The sequence below is a fragment of the Esox lucius genome, chromosome 7, assembly GCF_011004845.1.
Source record: "Esox lucius isolate fEsoLuc1 chromosome 7, fEsoLuc1.pri, whole genome shotgun sequence".
Lineage (NCBI taxonomy): Eukaryota > Metazoa > Chordata > Actinopteri > Esociformes > Esocidae > Esox > Esox lucius.
The window spans coordinates 49225501-49249665 of NC_047575.1; the positions used below are offsets into that span (position 1 = coordinate 49225501).

The window sequence follows — 24165 nt, forward strand, 5'->3', positions numbered from 1 at the left end:
TCACCACTATCTAGAATGTGGTAATATTCCCTGAGTTATTTGGTTCTATTGAGCTATATTGAATCTGTACATTGGGGTTGAGCTTTTTAATCTTTCATTAAGATCAAATGAAATTCCAATCATTTGGAAATCTGCATTTGTGATTCCCCTGTTAAAAGGAGGAGAAACCGCATTGTTAAATAATTATAGACCTATTTCCAAACTCTCTGTTTTAGTGAAAATCTTAGAATCCCTTGTGTAGGCAACTAAAATATGTTTTACTTACAAATGAGATTGTGTAAGTTATCTGATTTTAGAAGAAAACTCAGCACAATTACAGCAGGTCTTAAAGTAATACATTATTTTACCATCAAATTGATCACAATGTGTGCAGGTCTCACCTCTAAGCCTGTGAATGTGTTCAACGTTGTGCCTCAGAGGTTCTGGGATCACACCTTTTTATAATGTACATATATATCATAGGCAGAGATGTCCCCCTAGCTAACTTTCATTTCTATGCAGACGATACTGTGATTTAGTGTTTGGCATCATCTCAAATCCTGGCCCTTTCTCAATTACAGCTTGCTTTCGATATTGTTCAACAAAGATTTAATCAGGTGAAACTTAATACTGAAAAAACAAAATACATGTTGTTTTCAAACTCAAAGAAAAAATCAGTAGATCTTCCATTTCTTACTACATTGCATGATAATATAATTAATGCCATATCTGTGTACAAATATCTTGGGATTTTTACTGATGACACTCTCGCCTTTAAGACACAGATTTGTGGTTAAAGTTGTGTTTTCTATGTTGTTCTTATATGACAAAAAGCACCATTTGTAAGCTACCTTTCTGCCTGTATTAAATTATGGTGATGTCTTGTACATGCATGCCTCTATGTCCTCATTATGTAAGCTTGATACTGTACACCATGGGGCTTTGAGGTTTGTTACAAACTAAATCTCTCACCCATCACTGTACCCTATATGCTGGTCATCACTAGCTCTATGCAGATTATCCCATTGGTACATTTTTATTTACAAGGCCAATCTTGGAAAGCTCCCAGTTTATTTATGCTCTTACATTGCCCAACAGCCTACTGAGAAATATTGCTGCGCTCTCATAACTGGTTGACAGTTCCTAGGACACATTCTGAAGTAGGGAGAAATGTGTTCCAGTACTGTGAACCTTCCCCCTGGAAGGAGCTACAGAAGATTTTAAAACTGACTATGATTGATTTTAAGTCCAAAATCAAAACCATGATAGATATTGAAATGGGTTGCTGTAAATGTTTTGAATCTTGATCTTAATTGGAACGATGGTAATTTGTTTTATGTTGTTTATGTTGTAATTTTATGTACTGCAACTTCTGTATACTGCTATTTCTGGCCAGGTCCCTCTAGAACAATCGATTTTTTACTCTCTATGTGGCTAACCTGGTTAAATAAAGGTTAAATAAAATAAATCTCCACCCGGCATACTAAAGGGTAAAATACTCCTTTTGCTTTTTTTTAGGGAGGGGGCATCTACACTATTTATAAATGCTTGATGCTTTTATGAACAGAGGAATACAAAGGATTCTTCTCCAGAAATCCTATGTGTGTCCTAGATTGTGTTGATACTTTACTAACATTAAGTAGCTGAGGTGAAATTCCCCCTAAATGTGTGACCGTTGACATTCTCAGTTGATATCTACCTCTTGGGAACATCTACTGTACAGAGACATCTTGCAATATTTATTTTATTTTAGTTTATATCAGATGAACCATTTAGAAATTCCAGTTCAGTTTTATACATTGTCCCACGATTTTAGGTTACCAAATGTATTTGGACAATTTACCATTATAACAATTGGTCATATATTGTTTTCATGCAGTTATTTCCTGAAATTTGCCAGGCCTGTGAAAAGCGTACTTAGTTGGGTAATGGATGGCCCTGCAAAGAACTTGGCCCTGCAAAATCTATTTGGTAGCTATGTAATAACATATTTTTGAAATGCTTGTAGTCAGGTTCAGTTCAAGATAGATCTTTAAAGTATTTTGGTTCACTCATTAAAAGAAACAGTACTACATGTTTTGCGTGCCTGTTGATGTGAGGGATATTTGAAGGATTATCTCCTGATAAGCCTATATCAAGGATAAGAAGAAGCATTATCTTCAGACCACAAAGTTTAAAACCCCGCCCTTTTCCATCAGTATCTTTACCATCCTGTTATGAAATCTGGCGTGAGGCATTTTAATATCTCTTCTGACACGCTCTGAGACTTTCTGTACTCCGACAACTCAGATGAATCGATATGGTCAACTACATCATCAAAATGAAAGATAACTGAAATCTCTCAAAGACGATCCACTAGGTTGGATTGGAACAGAAGCAGTGACAGCTGTGTGTTAACAGACAGGCGTGATTTAGCAGACACCTTTATCCAAGTCAACTCATAGGAGCGGTCAGCGTGAACTGCCTTGGTCAGAGGCACAACCACAGATTTCTTGACATTGAAAGCTCTTGGATTCGGACTAGCTACCGTTCAGTCTGTAGTCAAATGCGCTAACTGCTGCCATAGAAACAGACCGACAGAAAGATACTCATTTTAGTACAGTGGAATGGCTTGGTTCATAAAGCTCTGTATTCTACCGGCTGTTCTGATAAGAACCGTCATTACAGATCCGGTCGTCATGATAGAAGGGAATTACTATACCTTTGACATGGCTAAAAAGGACCTTCCTAACTCCATTAAAATCAGTTACTGTTTGGTCTCCAGATCCTCCACTAGTGAGAGCCTCGTGCTGTGGAACACTTCTAACTCTTCCCCTGAGAAATCCACCCTGCCTGCAGAGTTAAGGCATCGACTGGTCCTGGTGCCGTTTCAGAGTGATGAATACTGGGGTACATCTGTCAGGATCAACCGCCTCGTTCAGTCAGACTCTGGACAGTATAGGAGGGAGTGCTGGACAGACGGCAGGATGTCATACCAGAGAATTACTGACCTGTTAGTATGCAGTGATTACAATGGACATCAGATTCAGTACGTTGATCTAGAACAGACAGTAAAGCTGCAGTGTGAGGTGACCAGAGATGGCGAAGACATGACAGTGCAATGGTCCCGGGGAACCAGGAGTGCAGGGTGGCTGCAGCTGACTGAGATCAGTTCATCTCTAGAGTTCAACATAACTTCGGAAAACATGGACGTATCATACCCCCTGATGTGTGCAGTGTTGGAGGGAGAGCTTTGTTTTTCTGCCCAGAGCTTTAGGTTAAAACTTCGGAACAACTATGTCATCCGTTCAGCAGGAGAGGAGGCTGAGCTGACCTGCCGTAACCAGGATGACCCCATGGGAAGACAGACAAACTGGTGGTACAAAAGTTTCAGAATAAGGTGGGAATCCAATAATCTCACAAGGAGAGGGAAACCAATGTACGTGACAGATGGAAGAAGGTCAGGAAACTACTCCCTGGTTATCCCATCACTGATGCTCAACCACACAGAACGTTATTTGTGCATGAATGGACGATATAAATTCATAGAAGTCTATGAACTCCTGGTATTGCCCAAAGCTGAGCCTGAGCCTCTCACGGTCTTCTTCTCAGAGGGACAGGCTGTTGTTCTCAGGTGTAACTCTAATCTCACTCAGTCTGTCAGAGTGGTGTGGTACAGACAGACTGCTGAGGTGGATTATGTCTTTCTGGACACAAATGAATTAGGAAATGTGCCTCGAGATCTGGTTGGCCGAATGAATGCATCTGACCCTTCCTCCTTTCTGGTCCTCTCTAACCTCTCACTGGCTGACATCGGGGAGTACTGGTGTGCTGTCTTTTACAAGGAGGTGTGTGTCTCAGTAACCAAGACCCTCTTACTGGAGTGGGACCCCTTTGGCATCAACTCTACGTTCTACATGGTTTACTTTTCACTGATGGACAGTGCTCTGCTGGGGATGGTCTGCATTCTGAACACTGTGAACCTGAAGACCAGGAGACGAAACCAGGCTTCCCTGCAGCCCAGACACAGAGGAGCAGCAGAGTGAAGAAGAGATTGAAGAACAATGAGCAAGAACAGGGTAAAAAAGAGAGAGGTGAGAGTAGACAGAGAAAATTTGATTAAGAGGATTTTAAAGTGAAGCTTTACCAGACACATCCACAGTGTCAGACTGGATGTATGTTAGAGGAGTACGAGAAACTGCTAGAAGAGTCCAGATAAAAGATACACTCTGTATTATACAACTATAACTGTTTTTCTCAAAGAATACCCCATAATGTTAAGCTGGAGCATGATCGAGATAGAAGGGAAACTAGTTTAGGTAGGTGATATTTGTTGAGGTTGAGGTGATATTTGTTGAGGTAGGAGCTGTTAGGCACTTACGTAGGGGCAATGTCTTAGATTTAAAATACCTAAGTTAAGAGTCCAGTTATATTACTGCATTATTAATTTGATGAGTTATAAAGTTATTAACCCAACTGTCATTATGGTCCAGGAGAGTTGTATCTATTCTGCACCACCAGGTGGAGCTATATTATTAAATTATAAACCCAATAGTCGTTATGGTCCAGGAGAGTTGTATCTATCATATACCACCAGGTGGAGCTATATTACTTATCAACATATAGTAGTTATGGTTATCAGATACTTTAACAGTAAGTAACCTATTTCCATTTCTGTAAGTCCAGTCAATGGATGCAACAGGGAAACGGCTCAGGTCTGGAAGCACTTTTATCCCAGTTTCCCTCAGTGTGAGAACTTGTCATCCATTGTTCCAAAATGCAGGTGAGCTTACCTGTGGCCCATTCTATTCATGCCAATATCCTGATTGCTTGTTGTCTAATTATGCTTATTAGTGTTTGACAACTGTTTATTGAGCGTTAGAATTGCAATGATTTGAGTTTGGTTATCGACTGGCAGTGTTTCCTGCTTGATAATATGGTGACAATTGTGCTTAGCAATGAAAGTTGTGTACAGTTTTGCAAAATATTGTAAACAGTTTAGAACAGTTTGGTGTGAAAACAGGTAAATAGTGCTTATGGGTTACGGTTAATGGAATGAAGCAAAATGGTCTTGTATATTGTTCATAGAATAATACTGTGTGATTGTGAAAAACTGTAATTCAATTAACTGTTTCTATAATAAAATGCTCAATAAATACATAAGTGCAGAACACACAAGTATTATTTCACATCTGTCTCAGAAAGGTATAATTAAGGTATAATTAAAAGGCGTTTTCAGATATTGCAGTTTCTTACATTCTTGATGGTTCAACCACTGATACTTGGAATTGGTTGTGACAGCAAGAGTTTTTTCAACAAAGAAAATGGCAGTCTGTGATGAGGCCTCGCGAGGGAGACGCTCTCTCTCTCTCCTGGTGCTGTGTTCGGCGTGCGTTGTCCCCGGCCTTCTAGCCACGCCGCTCCTCCTCCCACGGCACTGTCATGTCTTGTTATTGCACACACCTGGTGTCCATTCCCTCGTTAGGTATCCTATATTAGTTCCCTTGTTTCTGAGCGTCTTTGTGAGGTATTGTTATATATTTGGTGTTGTGTACTAGTGCGCATTGTCAGCACGCCTAGTTTTGAGCTTTGACCTTCCCCCTTCTTTTGGGGGTTATATGTGCTATTAATTTATATAAAGCATCAACTACCTGCCTTCCTGCGATTGGCTCCTTCCTTCCTGGCACACCACGACGACACCCAGCCTGACACAGTCAGAATGGGAAGGGAAGAACGATGGCGCCAAAGTGTCACTAAAGTCGTTTCTTTGCTTGGACAGTACCTCAGAAAAGGTCAGTCAAAATGAATCCTTTTCAAAATATTTGTTTAACCTTGATTCACAGAGGGAATTCAAGCAGAGACCTCTTTTACAGTTGAGCCCTGGTATTACAGCAATAACAAACAAACAAATACAAAGATGTGAAATAAATAGGTAGCAAATTATTACGTTCTTGGTGAGTTTCCCAAAAAGAGCCAGATTTCAATCTGTTATAAATAGTTATGTCTTATCTGTTATTCTACAACCCTGTTTTCAAAAAGGTTTGTATGCTCTGTAAATTGAAATGAAAAACACAATACAATGATGTGCAAATAATTTAAACCCTGTATTCAATTGTACAAAGAGAATATCAAATGTTGAAACAGAGAAATGTTAGTTTCAAGGAAAATGCATGGTCCCTGGTGCCGGCAACATGTTTCAAGAGTTGGGACAGAGGCACCAGAACACAGGAAACATTGTGTAATGCAAACAAACTAAACCTGGTGGAACATCACAACTAATTAGGTCAATTGGCAACAAGTCAGTAATATTTTGTGTGTGTGTGTGTGTGTGTGTGTGTATGTATGTATGTGTATATACAGGTGCTGGTCATAAAATTAGAATATCATCAAAAAGTTGATTTATTTCAGTAATTACATTCAAAAAGTGAAACTTGTATATTATATTTATTCATTCCACACAGACTGATATATTTCAAATGTTTGTTTCTTTTAATTGTGATGATTATAACTGACAACTAATGAAAATCCGAAAATTTGAATATTACTTAAGACCAATACAAAAAAATTATTTTTAGATATGTTGGCCAACTGAAAAGTATGAACATGAAAAGTATGAGCATGTACAGCACTCAATACTTAGTTGGGGCTCCTTTTGCCTGAATTACTGCAGCAATGCGGAGTGGCGTGGAGTCGATCAGTCTGTGGCACTGCTCAGGTGTTATGAGAGCCCAGGTTGCTCTGATAGTGGCCTTCAGCTCTTCTGCATTGTTGGGTCTGGCATATCGTATCTTCCTCTTCACAATACCCCATAGTTTTTCTATAGGGTGAAGGTCAGGCAAGTTTGCTGGCCAATTAAGAACAGGGATACCATGGTCCTTAAACCAGGTACTGGTAGCTTTGGCACTGTGTGCAGGTGCCAAGTCCTGTTGGAAAATGAAATCTGCATCACCATAAAGTTGGTCAGCAGCAGGAAGCATGAAATGCTCTAAAACTTCCTGGTAGACGGCTGCGTTGACCTTGGACCTCAGAAAACACAGTGGACCAACACCAGCAGATGACATGGCACCCCAAACCATCACTGACTGTGGAAACTTTACGCTGGACTTCAAGTAACATGGATTCTGTGCCTCTCCTCTCTTCCTCCAGACTCTGGGACCTTGATTTCCAAAGGAAATGCTAAATTTATTTTCATCAGAGAAGATAACTCAGCAGCAGTCCAGTCCTTTTTGTCTTTAGCCCAGGCAAGACGCTTCTGAAGCTGTGTCTTGTTCAAGAGTGGCTTGACACAAGGAATGCGACAGCTGAAACCCATTTCTTGCATATGTCTGTGCGTGGTGGTTCTTGAAGCACTGACTCCAGCTGCAGTCCACTCTTTGTGAATCTCCCCCACATTTTTGAATGGGTTTTGTTTCACAATCCTCTCCAGGGTGCGGTTATCCCTGTTGCTATTGCAATTTTTTCTACCACATCTTTTCCTTCCCTTCGCCTCTCTATTAATGTGCTTGGACACAGAGCTCTGTGAACAGCCAGCCTCTTTAGCTATGACCTTTTGTGTCTTGCCCTCCTTGTGCAAGGTGTCAATGGTCATCTTTTGGACAGCTATCAAGTCAGCAGTCTTCCCCATGATTGTGTTGCCTACAGAACTAGACTGAGAGACCATTCAAAGGCCTTTGCAGGTGTTTTGGGTTAATTAGCTGATTAGAGTGTGGCACCAGGTGTCTTCAATATTGAACCTTTTCACAATATTCAAATTTTCGTCAGTTATAATCATCACAATTAAAAGAAATAAACACTTGAAATATATCAGTCTGTGTGGCATGAATGTATACATTATACAAGTTTCCCTTTTTGAATGGAATTACTGAACTAAATCAACTTTTTGATGATATTCTAATTTTATGACCAGCACCTGTATATAAACACACACAAGAAATAGCCAAAAGTTTGTGGACACCCCTACTAATTATTGAGTTCAGGTGTTTCAGCCACACACACATTGCTCAGAGGTTCTTAAAATCCAGCATAGTCATGAAATCTCCATGGACAAACATTGGCAGTACTATGGGTCATACTGAAGAGCTCAGTCACTTTAAATGTGGCACTGTCATTGGATGACATTTGCTCCAAGTCATTTTGTGAAATGTATGCCCTACTGGATTTGCCCCGGTCAGCTGTGTATGCTATGGTCAGCTGTGTGTGGTTGTGAAGTGGAGGCATCTAGGCGGAATTTGTAGACCACACAAACTCACTAAGTGAGGTCGCCGACGTCGGAAGCATGTGGCCCAAAAATAAATCATCCATCATCTGTTGCATTATCCACCAGTTCCAAATTGCCTCTGGAAACTTCAGCACAAGAACTGTGTCGGGAGCTTCACGAAATGGGTTTCCATGGCTGAGCAGCTGTATGCAAGGCTCACATCAACATGCACAATGCCCGGCGTCGATTGGAGTGGTGTAAAAGCACACCACCACTAGACTCTGGAAATGTGTTCTCTAAAGTGATAATTTACTCTAGAGAACACAGCTGGCAGTCTGATAGATGAATCTGACAGTGGTGGATGCCAGGAGAACGCTACTTACTGGAATGCATAGTGCCAACTGTAAAGTTTGGTGGAGGGACAAAGGTCTGGGGCTGTTTCAGGGATTATTTCCACTGAAGGGTCATCTTAATGCTACCAGATAGAAAGTCATGTTAGGCAATTTGGTGCTTCCAACTTTGTGGCAACAGTTTGGGGAAGGCCCTTTCCTGTTCCAGTGTGACTATGCCCCTGTGCACAAAGCGGGGTCCATAAAGACATGGTTAGACGAGGTTGGTGTGGAGGAACTCCAGTGGCCTCCACAGAACCTTGACCTCAACCACACTGAACACCTGTGGGATGAATTGGAACGGTGATTGGGAGCCAGGCCTTCTCATCCAACATCAGTGCCTGAACTCACAAACGCTCTTTTGGCTGAATGGGCACAAATTCCTACAGAGACACTCTAAAATGTTATCTACAAATGTGAATGCCCATGGTTTCAGGATGTCCAACAGAACTCATGGGTGTAATGGTAAGGTGTCCACATACATTTGGTCATACAGTGTATATCTGATCTGATCTGGGATAATCTGATCTCGTATATATCCGTGAAGATGTGTGGTAGAGGAGGGCCTCTGGAACAAATCGAGTCACATGCACCTTTTAACTGTAAATGGTCAAGAGAATGAAAAGGGTGTCCTCTTATAAATGCTGATGACCCATGACCTCTCATAGGACAGACAACCTGTGCTGTTCTATTTTACCAATAGAACCCACTGCTCCAACACAAAAACAAAAGGGACGTTTTATTAAGTTTTGTTTATATAAAACTTGGCACAATGTTTATATAAAACTTGACAGTTAATTAAATAGCTTGTTTAAAGGTTAGTTAGGTTAACAGTAACCACTATTGCTGCTGAACAGTAGCTGTAGTTCTCCCAGCAGATGGCACAGTATCAGGTCACACCCAGGACAGGTCACACCTAGTACAGGTCACACCCAGGACAGGATCCAATCTACAGAGTGGACTATCGTCGTCAACACAGGGCCCCGGAGACAGAAAACCCACATCAGCTAACCCTGACTATACAGGGGTACTGGCCCGGGTCTATACAGGGGTCCTCTTTGATATCAAACAGATTGAACCTGTAAACATCCCTACTAGAGGTTCCGTATAGTACAACTACAGTACAACTACTTATAGGACTGATCTCTAAGCATATTAGCTCTGTCAGAATATTAGTGTAATGTTTGGTATTTGCTGGGCTGTCGTTGTAAACAAAGTAAATGTTCTTAATTGACTTGCCCAGTAAAGCTACAAAATGTTTTATCTCAATGTCAAGAGGAAACCCCAATACGCAACATTTCCAACATCATCAACTGTACCTTGACATCCCAGAATGTAGAAAACACAGAACCAGACAGGGTAACATAGAACAGATTAAAATACATTAACACAGAAACCGTCTGGTTACAGCATAGAATACTTATACATTAACATAGGTGTGCAGAATACAAAATAGACAGGCAACACACAGACAGGCTGGTAGGAAGTAGCCCTGTGGGTTGCCAGGATGTAACAAAAGACAGGCTTGTGGGTGTAGCTGAGGGAGTGTGTAATGGTGAAGGTAGGATCAGCTCATTTTCCCGCCAGGCTCCTAATCACCAGCCCTCCATATGACTCTGCGACAAAGGACAAGGGGGGGATTAGGCTTTTCGTTTCAGAATTTGTCAAAGTATTTCTATTGGACAAATCCAGTGAGTTCCCTCCATCCTGCATTCTGTTAAGCACAGGGACGCCCAACCCAGTTAAGCACAGGGACGCCCAACCCAGTTAAGCACAGGGACGCCCAACCCAGTTAAACACAGGGACGCCCAACCCAGTTAAACACAGGGACGCCCAACCCAGTTAAACACAGGGACGCCCAACCCAGTTAAGCACAGGGACGCCCAACCCAGTTAAGCACAGGGACGCCCAACCCAGTTCCTGGAGAGATACAGTCCCATCGGTTCCTTTTACAACACTAATCCAGCACATCCGTTTCTGATGACCAGCTGGTTGGAAACTGTCAAATCACCCAAGGAACAGGTTTGGGCCGGCCTAGTTCAGCCAAACCTTTAGATATCTCTGGGTAGTTCATCTGGGTCCGGTCAGTTAGTGGCCTCGGTCACACCCCGACCATTCAGAACAGCAGTGGTTTTCTCTGTCATGGTGTTAGTTGAGTTAGACTGGCGGTTGGTGTGAACAACTAGGTGAGGTTACCTGGCGTTCTACTCCGTGATTAGAGAGTATCTGGCCGTTCTTCTGCAAGAGGAAACAAAAGGGTTACAGAGATTAGGACTTTAACTGTGACGTGACAGGGTTACAGGTAATGGGGCTTTAACGGTGACATGACAGGGTTACAGGTAATGGGGCTTTAACTGTGACGTGACAGGGTTACAGGTAATGGGGCTTTAACTGTCACGTGACAGGGTTACAGGTAATGGGGCTTTAACGGTGACGTGACAGGGTTACAGGTAATGGGGCTTTAACTGTCACGTGACAGGGTTACAGGTAATGGGGCTTTAACTGTCACGTGACAGGGTTACAGGTAATGGGGCTTTAACGGTGACGTGACAGGGTTACAGGTAATGGGGCTTTAACTGTCACGTGACAGGGTTACAGGTAATGGGGCTTTAACTGTCACGTGACAGGGTTACAGGGTTTTAACTGGTTTCCCTCTAGCAGTTGGAAGAGTTATGGACTCAGGACATTGTACACATACTTACACTGCCTAACCTCTCCCAGTAAAACTAATGAGAAATACAGCTCTTACTGTTCTGCATAAAAACGAGCTCCTGACAGTACAATCCAGAAAATGAACTTTCTATAACAAAGCCGGACAAGTAACATTGTAATATAAATAAAACATACTGAAACATAAGTAACATAAAAAGGTTTTCAGAACGAGGCCCAAGTTTTACCTCGGAGTTGTGACATAATGAGGAGTGCTGAGGGAAGACTAACAGGAAGAGGAATTTACTGGATAATACACAAGGTCATCGAGGCTCTCCTCCTGACCTCTCTCACACACCATATGCACCCCATCAGAATACATGCATTGTATCAGGGTGAGATCATGTGTTCATCAACACCCAGGTCCTCTGTAGCTTAGACAGCAGACTAGGGTTGTGGATCATTCCCACATGACCAGGATGAAGAGTGAAAATGTATACATTCAATACAGGAGGTTCTTCGGGATAAGAACGTCTGCTAAATGACTTCATGTAAATGTCCACCTGGTTTCAATTCCAGAGGAATACCCCAAAACTCCCTAAACCCAGGCCCCTCCCTAACGCACAGACCACGCACAACCAGACGCAGTTTGAATCCGGCAAGGCGGGAAAGGAATGTGTGTGTGGACGAGACAACAGCTGCAGTGTGTCAGGGGAACAGGACCGTTACAGCCAGTTAGATGTGGACAGGAAACACGGGACTGGACATAACAGGAAGTGATGACGTGTCCCGCAACCACCCCACCCCTCTTTACACAACAGAATTCAGAACAATAATAATACAACAGTAGTAAACCAGCAGATAACCGACACAGTAAAACAACACAGATAATCTACAGAGTAATACATCACAGATTAAACCAGCAGATAACCGACACAGTAAAACAACACAGATAATCTACAGAGTAATACATCACAGATTAAACCAGCAGATAACCGACACAGTAAAACAACACAGATAATCTACAGAGTAATACATCACAGATTAAACCAGCAGATAACCGACACAGTAAAACAACACAGATTAAACCAGCAGATAACCTACACAGTAATACAACACAGATTAAACCAGCAGATAACTAATACAACACAGATTTAACCAGCAGATAACCTACACAGTAATACAACACAGATTAAACCAGCAGATAACCTACACAGTAAAACAACACAGATAATCTACAGAGTAATACATCACAGATTAAACCAGCAGATAACCGACACAGTAAAACAACACAGATAATCTACAGAGTAATACATCACAGATTAAACCAGCAGATAACCGACACAGTAAAACAACACAGATAATCTACAGAGTAATACATCACAGATTAAACCAGCAGATAACCGACACAGTAAAACAACACAGATAATCTACAGAGTAATACATCACAGATTAAACCAGCAGATAACCGACACAGTAAAACAACACAGATAATCTACAGAGTAATACATCACAGATTAAACCAGCAGATAACCGACACAGTAAAACAACACAGATAATCTACAGAGTAATACATCACAGATTAAACCAGCAGATAACCGACACAGTAAAACAACACAGATAATCTACAGAGTAATACATCACAGATTAAACCAGCAGATAACCGACACAGTAAAACAACACAGATAATCTACAGAGTAATACATCACAGATTAAACCAGCAGATAACCGACACAGTAAAACAACACAGATAATCTACAGAGTAATACATCACAGATTTAACCAGCAGATAACCTACACAGTAATACAACACAGATTAAACCAGCAGATAACCTACACAGTAATACAACACAGATTAAACTGAAGGCCTGTGGTAACTGTCAGAATTAAAGTGTTCTCACCGGTCATCTTTCCCGATTACATCATCAAAAGCCTGGGACAGACGTTTCAGCTTCCTGAGGCCGCTGGACACACTCTCCAGGTCCCGGTCAAACATCCTGTCAATCACACACAGGACCAATCACAGAGATTCCTGTCAATAACAGAATGTTCTGGTCAGTGTGCATGTGTGTGTGTGTGAGTGTGCTCACCGTCTGAGGCTCTGGGAGTGTGTGTGTGTGTGAGTGCTCACCGTCTGAGGCTCTGGGTGTGTGTGTGTGCTCACCGTCTGAGGCTCTGGGTGTGTGTGTGTGTGTGTGCTCACCGTCTGAGGCTCTGGGTGTGTGTGTGAGTGCTCACCGTCTGAGGCTCTGGGTGTGTGTGTGTGCTCACCGTCTGAGGCTCTGGGTGTGTGTGTGTGTGTGAGTGCTCACCGTCTGAGGCTCTGGGTGTGTGTGTGTGTGTGTGTGCTCACCGTCTGAGGCTCTGGGTGTGTGTGTGTGTGTGTGTGTGTGTGCTCACCGTCTGAGGCTCTGGGTGTGTGTGTGTGTGTGTGTGCTCACCGTCTGAGGCTCTGGGTGTTGGGAGAGGCAAAGGGGCTTCGTAGTGCTGCCATACGAACCAGTTGTCTCCTCCCTCCCCCGTTCTTCACCCCTCTCACCCGCTCCTCAGGACTCCCCCCCCCACCAGGGGTGCGTTTGGGTGTGCCGGCTCTGGCGGTGCGTTTGGGTGTTGTGGAGGGGAGGAGTGTGGTGGAACGGACAGGGGTGCGTCTGGGGGTACGAGAGGAGACCCCCATGCTGTTGTCTGTTCCCTCACACACTCGACCAGGCGTGGACACCAGAGACTCCTCACGTGACTCCGCTCTGCTCCTCTGGAATCTCTGGGGGGAGGAGGTTTAGAGAGGTGAAGAGAGAGCATATAGGGAGGACAGACAGGGTAGAGAGAGACCAAAAGAGAGAAATAGGGAATACAGGTATTTACTAATATGGTGATCAGTCTCGGGGTGCTGCAGCCAAAGCTGCATTTTGAAAGATCCTGCTGGTCTGGTAAACTGCTGGTCCGTCCTACCTGGTAAACTGCTGGTCCGTCCTACCTGGTAAACTGCTGTTCTGTCCTACCTGGTAAACTGCTGTTCTGTCCTACCTGGTAAACTGCTGTTCTGTCCTACCTGGTAAACTGCTGGTCCGTCCTACCTGGTAAACTGCTGGTCCGTCCTACCTGGTAAACTCCCCCGATGTGATTGCGTGCGCTGCGTGTGAGCTGTTGGACAGTGCTGGTCTTCTGATTGGCCTGCAGGCTCTCCCAGGTGGGGTCAGGGGTCAGCTCTGGTTCTGGCAAAGAGTTGGTCTGGAGATACATTAAACCACTTCATTATCTTACAGGACTATAGGGAGGCACACCCTGGATGGAGAGGTCATAGGGGTTAAGGTTCAGCCAGTTCCTATCAACCTGTACAGACAAGCCAGTTGCTGTCTGTTATTCCCCGGACAGAGCGCTGTCTGTTATTCCCCGGACAGAGCGCTGTCTGTTATTCCACGGACAGAGCGCTGTCTGTTATTACCTGGACAGAGCGCTGTCTGTTATTACCTGGACAGAGCGCTGTCTGTTATTACCTGGACAGAGCGCTGTCTGTTATTACCTGGACAGAGCGCTGTCTGTTATTCCACGGACAGAGCGCTGTCTGTTATTCCACGGACAGAGCGCTGTCTGTTATTCCACGGACAGAGCGCTGTCTGTTATTCCACGGACAGAGCGCTGTCTGTTATTCCACGGACAGAGCGCTGTCTGTTATTACCTGGACAGAGCGCAGGGGCAGCCTCTTCTTCAGTGTCATGTGGAGGGAGTTGAGGGAGGAGGAGGAGCGGAGCTTTCTAAAGCGGTCGGGGGCTGGCGGACCCTGGGGGGAGTCTGCTTCACCCCCATCTGACTCCTCCAAAACATGGTGGGCCCTCCATGCCCCGCCTCGACCACTCTTCCCTGCCGAAAACATGCTGCGTTTGACCAATCAGAGAAGAGGCAGTGTTAGTGTGGTATGGGGCTGGGACAGACTGACCCACTAAACATAAGAGATCACCTATGGAGTTGATTAGACCTCCGGATCAGCACGTTTTCTACTTTAACTCCAGGTCAATGTAGAAGACAGGCAAATAACTAAACTGGGATATTATGGTGGGCCAATCTTTCCTTGGTCCACGAAGATAGACTAACTCTACCTAGACAGATAGAACTACACAAAATAAGATATGGGGGTATGTGGGGTCACGAAACGCATCTGACAAACTTGTTTTGTAGTGAACTCCTCACCCTGAGAACACTGCATAGCGATTTTGATTTGAAGGTTGGGGGAAATGAGCAGGAGGCTTGAAATGCGTAGCTTTTCCCTTTCCCGGCGACCAGTTGTCTATTAAAAGGGGAGTCGATCCGGACGGCCTTTGTTTACAATTCGTCATGCATATTAAAGTGGCGCCGTAAAGAAAATGTTATTTGTTTGTTTTAATGGCCAAGTTACCCAGTCAAAATGACCAAGCTAGCGAACTGATTTCACATGGTAAGCGCCGCATTGTCATTATCAACAAACACGTAGCTAAATATTATTTTTCTATTTATAAAAGTGTAACTTGCCCTCTAGCTTGCATTGAGCTTCAGAGTAACGTTACGTTAGCTAGCAAGATACCATTTCAAGCTAACGTTAACGACTTAAATGTGTGTCCACATCTTTTTAGCTTAGGCAAGCGTTCATAAACAGTAGTGAATAAGCTATCGTTGTAAACACATTCATCATACATTACGGAAACACCAAATGAAAGTGCGTTAGCAATATTAAGATATGTACCTTGTAGTTAAAGTAGGATTTGCTCCTCTTTCGTTGGATGCACTCGGGACTTTGTCTTTCTGTGTTTGAATTTGGCGGCGGACCTCTCCCCTCGCGACCACTCCCCAGCTGGGACTGGCAGACCACGGCCTCCTCTGATTGGTCGACGTTGTCCCGAAGCGTTCCAAACTTTCCCAAGTGAATTCCATTTCGACTCCTAGCGCCTTTGTTTAGGTCTTGGTCAAAATATCTGCTGAAATTACTGGTGAACATACGAGGGCGATAGTTATATTAAATGTGCATCCTGTTCTGTAGTGCTTTCACGTTTCCAGATGTTTAGGTCCCCATTTAATTACTTGGAAGAGAAGGGTTTGCGAAGTGAAATGGAACCAGACGTTGCTTTCTCGCTCAGTGCAGTGAGCTTTGCGCTCCAGCGGACAAAAACAGTAGGACAGTTATAGTCATCCATCCCTCCAAGGCGTTGAAAGGTTTTGCACCTGGGTGGGTGTTCTTATGTAGTGCCTTTTGGTCCTCAGAACGTGTTCGGAGAACTGTGTCAATCAATCAATCAAATGTATTTATAAAGCCCTTTTTACATAAGCAGTTGTCACAAAGTGCTTTTACAAAACACCCGGCCTTAAACCCCAAGGAGCAAACAACAGTAGTGTTGAATTTCACTGGCTAGGAAAAACTCCCTAAGAAGGCTGAAATTTAGGAAGAAACCTAGAGAGGACCAAGCTCAGAGGGGTGACCAGTCCTCTTCTGACTGTGCCGGGTGAACATATTAAGATTACAATTGTAATAATTTATAAATGCATGTGGGTGAGTCTAGAGTCTATTTAAACTTAGCCCAGGTCAGAAGCATGACCAGATGGACAAGGACAGGGACAACACGGGGGAGGGGGAGGTGTCAGCACTCAGCACAGTGGCAGCTGAAATCCTCAGGTATCATCTTGATCTGCAACACAACCAGGAGGGCTTTGGACAGGGACAGCAACGGGTCTTTCAAGCCAAGTACTCCGCAGGTGTGGGCTAGGACCTCATGTCCTCCTAAGTTCAAAACGGGAAAATTGACTGGGTAGACTGGGAAAATTCAGAAAATGCATTCCTCATATCAACAAGGATTTATAGTGGAGAAGGAGATCTTACTGGAGAAGGAGAACTGACCCTATTCCTCCAGCACAATAATATAGCAGCGTAAGATCTTGGGACTGAGGCAGGGGGGTTTGGCGACACTGTGGCCCTATCTGGGGGGGGTTTGCATTTCTAACCTTAATTGGCAGATCATTCCACAGTAGTGGAGCTCTATGAGAGAAGGCCCTGCCTCCGGCTGTTTGTTCAGAAATTCTAGGTACAATTAAAAGACCTGCATATTGCGATCGTAGGTTACGTGTAGGTATGTATGGCTGGATCATTTCAGCAAGGTAAGTAGGAGCAAGTCCATGTATTGATTTATAGGTTAACAGTAAAACCTTAAAATCAGCCCTAACACTAACAGGCAGCCAGTGTAAGGAAGCTAGGACAGGAGTAATGTGTTCAAATTTGTTTGTTCTAGTTAGGATTCTAGCAGCCGTGTTCAGCACTAATTGAAGTTTATTTATTGATTTGTCAGCGTAACCTGAAAGAAGAGCAGTGCAGTAATCTAGTCTGGAAGTAATAAAAGCATTGACTAGTTTTCTGCATCAGTTTTTGATTAAAAGTTTCTGATTTTTGCAATGTTTCAAAGATGAAAATAAGCAACTCTTGAGACATATTTTATATGTTCATCAATTATTTATTTTTAAGTATATAATTTATTATTATTATAAAACCTGCTGATTCCCTGATTGGGGTCTGCATCTCAGTTGATGGAGAAGGGTGTTTGCAATGGGGTTGGTGTTTGCCTATTCTGGTCTTTGTCCATATGGTCTTGGTGTTAGGCTATGGTCATTATGTTAACCTACTCTGGTCTTGGTGTTAGGCTATGGTCATTATGTTAACCTACAATGGTCTTGCTGTTATATGATTTTATGGTCCTGTTATATGTGGTGTAGTTTCTTAGTGTTGCAGCCGTCTGTCATGTGTTGTAGTCTCTTTTAGACTGTCCTTTATTTGTCCAGTAAACCGGATAGATTAGGTCCACCAACCAGCAACCAGATGTCTTCTGGAGGTGTGTGAGAAAGACGGACCCAAAATGTATGGTCACATTTTTGTATCGATTTACGTTTTCCACTATTTCAGAGATATATTTGAACTGTTACTTCATTCACTTGTCTTCCATAGGTTTCCTATTGAAATGTGTTTATGCTGTCTGTCACCAGTAAGAGGCAGTGGTATAATGGGCTACACCTCAGGTTTCCTACTGAAATGTGCTTATGCTGTCTGTCACCAGTAAGAGGCAGTGGTATAATGGGCTACACCTCAGGTTTCCTACTGAAATGTGCTTATGCTGTCTGTCACCAGTAAGAGGCAGTGGTAAAATGGGCTACGCCTCAGGTTTCCTATTTCAATATGTTTAAGCTGTCTGTCACCAGTAGGATGCAGGGGTAAAATGGGCTACACCTCAGGTTTCCTATTTCAATATGTTTATGCTGTCTGTCACCAGTAGGAGGCAGTGGTAAAATGGGCTACACCTCAGGTTTCCTATTTCAATATGTTTATGCTGTCTGTCACCAGTAGGAGGCAGTGGTAAACTGGGCTACACCTCAGGTTTCCTATTTCAATATGTTTATGCTGTCTGTCACCAGTAGAAGGCAGTGGTAACATGCTCTACACTCTTATGTCGTAGTCACAGGCAACGTCGTCCTTCTCAGAGCAAGATTTGACTACACAAGCAAAGAGTTTTCCCTGTCACACGTTTTTCCAAAACCACAGAAGATCCATGTATATCACATTCTGGAAATGTTGTTTGGAATTAATTGAAGGGATTACACTTTATAAATCTGTAGAGGGAGGGGGTGGTCTCTTTTCTTCTGAGCTACAGTATCTATGGGAATTAGGTTTGCATCAATAACAAAGATGGTGTGTTGATAAAAGTGACTTTTGTACTTTATTTTGATCATATAGATGTTTAAGAAAAATGTGAATTCATACAAAACAAATGAGAGTTGAGAAGCAATGGAAAGAAGGCCAAATTGACTGACTACCACCACTAGACAAATGTTTAACATTAGGTTCCTTCCTAAACAAGTTTCACCACACAGGTCAAGTTCTTCCCTGTCTAATCTTTGCTCCTGTGTATGTGCGTGTGTGTGTGCGCCATATAATCAGTAACCTATGTACGTGATGGATCCTGGCCGCTTATTGTCATCAAACTAACAGTTGGCATTGTGTTTTATATGAACCCATAACATTTTCACAGGATGATCATTGAGCCACGATCTTGAGTCTGTCCTTGACCTGGTAGCAAAGAGGAGTGAGGAGGATGTGTGCATGTGTATGCATGGGACATCTGCGTGTGCGTGTGTATGCATGGGACATCTGCGTGTGCGTGTGTATGCATGGGACATCTGCGTGTGTGTGTATGCATGGGACATCTGCGTGTGTGTGTGTGTATGCATGGGACATCTGCGTGTGTGTGTGTGTATGCATGGGACATCTGCGTGTGTGTGTGTATGCATGGGACATCTGCGTGTGTGTGTGTGTGTATGCATGGGACATCTGCGTGTGTGTGTGTGTGTATGCATGGAACATCTGCGTGGTTGTGTGTGTGTGTGTGTGTATGCATGGGACATCTGTGTGTGTGTGTGTGTGTGTATGCATGGGACATCTGCGTGTGTGTGTGTGTGTATGCATGGAACATCTGCGTGGTTGTGTGTGTGTGTGTGTGTATGCATGGGACATCTGCGTGTGTGTGTGTGTGTATGCATGGAACATCTGCGTGGTTGTGTGTGTGTGTGTGTGTATGCATGGGACATCTGTGTGTGTGTGTGTGTATATGCATGGGATGTCTGTGTGTGTGCATGTGTGTATGCATGGGACGTCTACGTGTGTCTGTGTGTGTGTGTGTGTGCATGCATGGGACATCTGTGTGTGTGTGTGTGCGTGTGTGTCCCAGTCTCTTTGTCTTGTAACAGTAAATATTTAACATAGTTTAACGACTGTTGCTCAACCCCTCAACTCACAACCACTGTCTCAATGGACTCAGAGGTCACAGTTCAGCCTGTCACTGATGACAGAGAAACCCTGCAACACTGCAGAACAGAGAAACACCTCCTCTACCTCCTCAAGCCCATCCTCTGTGACCCCTGATATATCACAGTGCTGTTATAGCTCTGTTCATCCTCTGTGACCCCTGATATATCACAGTGCTGTTATAGCTCTGTTCATCCTCTGTGACCCCTGTTATATCACAGTGCTGTTATAGCTCTGTTCATCCTCTGTGACCCCTGATATATCACAGTGCTGTTATAGCTCTGTTCATCCTCTGTGACCCCTGATATATCACAGTGCTGTTATAGCTCTGTTCATCCTCTGTGACCCCTGATATATCACAGTGCTGTTATAGCTCTGTTCATCCTCTGTGACCCCTGATATATCACAGTGCTGTTATAGCTCTGTTTATCCTCTGTGACCCCTGATATATCACAGTGCTGTTATAGCTCTGTTCATCCTCTGTGACCCCTGATATATCACAGTGCTGTTATAGCTCTGTTCATCCTCTGTGACCCCTGATATATCACAGTGCTGTTACAGCTCTGTTCATCCTCTGTGACCCCTGATATATCACAGTGCTGTTACAGCTCTGTTCATCCTCTGTGACCCCTGATATATCACAGTGCTGTTACAGCTCTGTTCATCCTCTGTGACCCCTGATATATCACAGTGCTGTTATAGCTCTGTTCATCCTCTGTGACCCCTGATATATCACAGTGCTGTTATAGCTCTGTTCATCCTCTGTGACCCCTGATATATCACAGTGCTGTTACAGCTCTGTTCATCCTCTGTGACCCCTGATATATCACAGTGCTGTTACAGCTCTGTTCATCCTCTGTGACCCCTGATATATCACAGTGCTGTTACAGCTCTGTTCATCCTCTGTGACCCCTGATATATCACAGTGCTGTTACAGCTCTGTTCATCCTCTGTGACCCCTGATATATCACAGTGCTGTTATAGCTCTGTTCATCCTCTGTGACCCCTGATATATCACAGTGCTGTTATAGCTCTGTTCATCCTCTGTGACCCCTGATATATCACAGTGCTGTTACAGCTCTGTTCATCCTCTGTGACCCCTGATATATCACAGTGCTGTTACAGCTCTGTTCATCCTCTGTGACCCCTGATATATCACAGTGCTGTTATAGCTCTGTTCAGTGGTTGACGCGTCAACGAGCTTGATAATTAGTGACTGGTTGTTTCAGGTGTGCTAGGTGTGGAATACATCTAACACAATGCTCATAACTGGGAGTCCCTGACGAAAAGTTTGAAAACCCTTTTCCTGTTTATGCAGCCTTATTCTTCGAGGATCAGAAGCCCCTCATGAATACAACTTTCAAACAGAATTTTACTATGACATTTTTGCCTCGTAAGCGGAGCCGTCCCTGATGGGCGAATGTCTGTCTGTTTGACTGACTGCCCCTTGTTAAACAGCTTAGTGGTTATAGATGCGCATTGTCTTGCAGGGGACTGCCACTCCGCAGTTAAAGCAGATTATGCATTAGGACTAGTTGAGGATAGACAAAAACTTTTCTGGCCAAAACCTTCAGACGTTATAGTCTAAAATAAATAATTTATGGTTCTATTCTGACTATTTTTGGTGAATTTTCGAAGTAAGCAGGAGGCAGTGGTGCATGTTTTTTAGGTTATTATACAGTAGATCTTAACCCATTTGGTAGTAAAAGAGGAGGGGAGTCCACAATTCTATTGTCTTTACACTTCACGTAAAAGTCAGTTATCATCACCTATATTGATAATTATTGTATCAATGTCATTCATGAATGAAAGAAAAACAAGCGTTGTGCCATGAAATGAAATAGCTTTGGCAGTGTAAAGTTCATCTTCAGTCTCGCTAGAAATTGCTCAATTCTTATGACTATTCCAAGTAGTAAGTTAGTAGATACTAGTCTATTACTGGCTATTAAACTGTAAATTACAGATCTCTGTAAGACAGGGCCATGTTGCCCAGAGTTAAAAATGTTTTTTTAATATTAATATATTATATTATTAAATGAGATTAACCAAAATTGCCCTCTAGTACTCAACTGCATAACTACTGTTGTAAAAAACAGAGCTTGTAATATTGTTGAGAAGAGGCTGGAATAGAACTACAGGAGGAGTCTCAGGACAGGCGGGGTTAGATCTACAGGAGGAGTCTCAGGACAGGCGGGGTTAGATCTACAGGAGTCTCAGGACAGGCGGGGTTAGATCTACAGGAGGAGTCTCAGGACAGGCGGGGATAGATCTATAGGAGTCTCATGACATGCTGGGTTAGATCTACAGGTGGAGTTTCAGGACATGCTGGGTTAGATCTACATTAGGAGTCTCAGGACATGCTGGGTTAGATCTACAGGAGGAGTCTCAAGACAGGCAGGGTTAGATCTACAAGAGGAGTCTCAAGACAGGCGGGGTTAGATCTACAGGAGTCTCAGGACATGCTGGTTTAGATCTACAGGTGGAGTTTCAGGACATGCTGGGTTAGATCTACAGGAGTCTCAGGACATGCTGGGTTAGATCTACAGGAGGAGTCTCAAGACAGGCAGGGTTAGATCTACAAGAGGAGTCTCAAGACAGGCGGGGTTAGATCTACAGGAGTCTCAGGACATGCTGGGTTAGATCTACAGGAGTCTCAGGACATGCTGGGTTAGATCTACAGGAGTTTCAGGACATGCTGGGTTAGATCTACATTAGGAGTCTCAGGACATGCTGGGTTAGATCTACAGGAGTCTCAGGACAGGCAGGGTTAGATCTACAGAAGTCTCAGGACAGGCGGGGTTAGATCTACAGAAGTCTCAGGACAGGCGGGGTTAGATCTACAGGAGTCTCAGGACAGGCGGGGTTAGATCTACAGAAGTCTCAGGACAGGCGGGGTTAGATCTACAGAAGTCTCAGGACAGGCGGGGTTAGATCTACAGAAGTCTCAGGACAGGCGGGGTTAGATCTACAGGAGTCTCAGGACATGCTGGGTTAGATCTACAGAAGTCTCAGGACAGGCGGGGTTAGATCTACAGAAGTCTCCGGACAGGCGGGGTTAGATCTACAGGAGTCTCAGGACAGGCGGGGTTAGATCTACAGAAGTCTCAGGACAGGCGGGGTTAGATCTACAGGAGTCTCAGGACATGCTGGGTTAGATCTACAGGAGGAGTCTCAAGACAGGCAGGGTTAGATCTACAAGAGGAGTCTCAAGACAGGCGGGGTTAGATCTACAGGAGTCTCAGGACATGCTGGGTTAGATCTACAGGAGTCTCAGGACATGCTGGGTTAGATCTACAGGAGTTTCAGGACATGCTGGGTTAGATCTACATTAGGAGTCTCAGGACATGCTGGGTTAGATCTACAGGAGGAGTCTCAAGACAGGCAGGGTTAGATCTACAAGAGGAGTCTCAAGACAGGCGGGGTTAGATCTACAGGATTCTCAGGACAGGCGGGGTTAGATCTACAGAAGTCTCAGGACAGGCGGGGTTAGATCTACAGGAGTCTCAGGACATGCTGGGTTAGATCTACAGGAGGAGTCTCAAGACAGGCAGGGTTAGATCTACAAGAGGAGTCTCAAGACAGGCGGGGTTAGATCTACAGGAGTCTCAGGACATGCTGGGTTAGATCTACAGGAGTCTCAGGACATGCTGGGTTAGATCTACAGGAGTTTCAGGACATGCTGGGTTAGATCTACATTAGGAGTCTCAGGACATGCTGGGTTAGATCTACAGGAGTCTCAGGACAGGCAGGGTTAGATCTACAGAAGTCTCAGGACAGGCGGGGTTAGATCTACAGAAGTCTCAGGACAGGCGGGGTTAGATCTACAGGAGTCTCAGGACAGGCGGGGTTAGATCTACAGAAGTCTCAGGACAGGCGGGGTTAGATCTACAGAAGTCTCAGGACAGGCGGGGTTAGATCTACAGGAGTCTCTGGACAGGCAGGGTTAGATCTACAGGAGTCTCAGGACATGCTGGGTTAGATCTACAGAAGTCTCAGGACAGGCGGGGTTAGATCTACAGAAGTCTCCGGACAGGCGGGGTTAGATCTACAGGAGTCTCAGGACAGGCGGGGTTAGATCTACAGAAGTCTCAGGACAGGCGGGTTAGATCTACAGAAGTCTCAGGACAGGTGGGGTTAGATCTACAGAAGTCTCAGGACAGGCGAGG

General features: G+C 43.9%; 1 protein-coding gene across 1 annotated transcript; it reads right to left on the reverse strand.

The window, feature by feature from the left end:
- Positions 1 to 9281: 9281 nt before the first annotated feature.
- LOC105026637 lies at positions 9282 to 16200 on the reverse strand. The gene is made up of 7 exons (XM_034293091.1): positions 15908 to 16200; positions 14870 to 15065; positions 14293 to 14421; positions 13635 to 13954; positions 13095 to 13190; positions 10741 to 10782; positions 9282 to 10160 (listed from the first exon to the last, which is right to left on the reverse strand). Exons 1-6 carry the CDS (start codon positions 16093 to 16095, stop codon positions 10749 to 10751), a joined length of 963 nt encoding a protein of 320 aa, XP_034148982.1. The 5' UTR covers positions 16096 to 16200; the 3' UTR covers positions 9282 to 10160; positions 10741 to 10748.
- Positions 16201 to 24165: the final 7965 nt, after the last annotated feature.